The 2,076-nt window shown below is 48.6% G+C and overlaps 1 protein-coding gene across 1 annotated transcript; it reads right to left on the reverse strand.

Moving 5' to 3' along the window:
* Positions 1–423: 423 nt before the first annotated feature.
* LOC139833336 (uncharacterized) lies at positions 424–1,347 on the reverse strand. The gene has a single exon (XM_071823581.1). It carries the CDS (start codon positions 1,345–1,347, stop codon positions 424–426), a length of 924 nt encoding a protein of 307 aa, XP_071679682.1.
* Positions 1,348–2,076: the final 729 nt, after the last annotated feature.

Consider the following 2,076-nt stretch of genomic DNA (forward strand, 5'->3'; position numbering starts at 1 on the left):
CAGGCCTCCTTCTAGTATTGGGTGGGTCAAATCCAGGCAGGTCACATAGCCCAATAGGATCTGGCTCGGGGCCCTCTTGGAACCTCGTGTACCTGTGCCACAGCTGCTGCATGAGCTGCTACTAATGCAGCTCGGGCGGCTAACCTGTGCCGCACATGGTCCTTAGTGAACTCATCCAGCTTGCCGCGGAGAAAAGTGTACTTGCATGCTTGATTCTGCTTGCACAACTTCTTGAACAGATTCATAAGACCCTTGCTCCTAAACTGCGAGAAGAAATTGGCCCCCAGGTGGCGCATGCACCACCTACTCTGCATATCCTGCCATGGCGTCTCTTCATCGAGTCCGGCTTCTACGAGTCTTGATAGCCGCAAGTATACCTGCATGCACTGTCATGTAGCACGCACACATTTTCGCGATCTTTCACTATCGATTTTTTAACTGCTCGAAGAACCATAACCAGCTAGCGGTGTTCTCGCTCTCAACAAATGCAAATGCGAGAGGCACACATCGATTGTTGCCATCCACTCCAATTGATGTCAGAATCTGTCCCTTGTACCTCCCAGTTAGAAAAGTTCCATCAACACACATCACCGGACGACAGTGCATGAAAGCCTCGATGCATATGCTGAATGCGAAAAACACCCTCTGCAGAACCCTGACATTAGGGAACTCTGGTATCACAAAGTCTTGTATGTCCACATGGGTGCCCGGATTCCGGTCCTTCAATGTGTGCAGGAGACGGACGACACCGTCATAAGCATCATAGAAGGTCCCGAATCTGTTCTCCAGTGCCGTCTGTTTAGCCCTCCATGCCTTGCCATATTCAATTACATACTTATATTGAAGGTGAACTCTATTCTGGATGGCTTTAACCCCCATTGCTGTATTCTCTACAATCTCCTTGTAGAACAGGCGAGCAATAAGAGTGGATGTAAGGTTTCGGTGATCCTTCAACATACTCGTAAGGACACATGTGTGCGGCACGAAGTCGCTCACCACCCATGTTGTGTCATACTTCGGACAGTACCCATGCACCCTTGATGGACATCTAGCATCGCTGCAGACCACTGTCAAGAATTTCTGACTTGAAACGGTGGTTCTGAATACCCTTTGTGTGTTCATTGCCCACTGAGTGATTGCTTCCTGCAGATGTCTCTTGTCAGCATATCTAGCACCAACTGAGATGGTGTTCATGCTGTACTCCCAGGCAGAATCATGCCGATCATCGACTATCATTGCCTCCGACAAATCATGGTTCCAAGAAGACGGGATCGGATCCGCCTCTTCGTTATCATCTGAAGTATCGGATCCACCGGATTCATCTGAGTCAACCTCATTGTCCAACATCCATCCTCGTCTTCCTCGTCCATCATGTTCTGCATCTGTTCTTCTTCTTCGTCCACGCTTTCAAGCTCAACAGTATCGTCATGACCACCTGCTGCATGGCTACTCTGCCCGGATTGGAAACTGCTGCCGCCAGTATCAGAACTTTGACTGCTCTGGCCTGGATGGAACGCACCCTCGCCTTCTTGGAAATTCACCACCTTCGCCTCGGGAAGCATTAAGGCGATGGGGTGAGTTCCCCTGCGCTCGCACGCTTCCAACCAGTGCACCCACTGAGAGGTCCGCTCAATCGGCTTCAACCGCCAGAAAATCTGGGTACTGGAGCTGCTCCACAAAGCATGCACACCAACAGTGTATGCTTCGGGATTAAGCCCGAAATTCACGGTCAACCACTCCTTCAACTGACTAACTCGCCATGTTTTTGGGTTTGTCAGATGCAAATCCTCACACTGAAACTCGCTCAGATCAGCTCCCATCGGAGTTGTTCGGACCGTGCCATGACCGAAGTAAACAACGAATTTTACTCTATCTGACATATCTGCTCACCTATACAAATTACAGACTCGTCAAAAAAATCTAGCACCTACACTCTAAAATAAATAAAAATCTAGCACCTGCAGTCCTAAATAAATACTATCTACCGGTACATATTACACTAACTAATGTGCGAAGCTAACGTACGCAACATGCATTATGATTACACCATCTAATACCAGAAATTAGGGTTTACCC

The sequence above is a fragment of the Lolium perenne genome, chromosome 1 (assembly GCF_019359855.2).
Source record: "Lolium perenne isolate Kyuss_39 chromosome 1, Kyuss_2.0, whole genome shotgun sequence".
NCBI classification, from domain to species: Eukaryota; Viridiplantae; Streptophyta; class Magnoliopsida; order Poales; family Poaceae; genus Lolium; species Lolium perenne.

Excerpts from the sequence above, each read along its gene's own strand:
- LOC139833336 (XM_071823581.1), bottom strand. The coding sequence starts at position 1,347 with ATGTTGGACAATGAGGTTGACTCAGATGAATCCGGTGGATCCGATACT.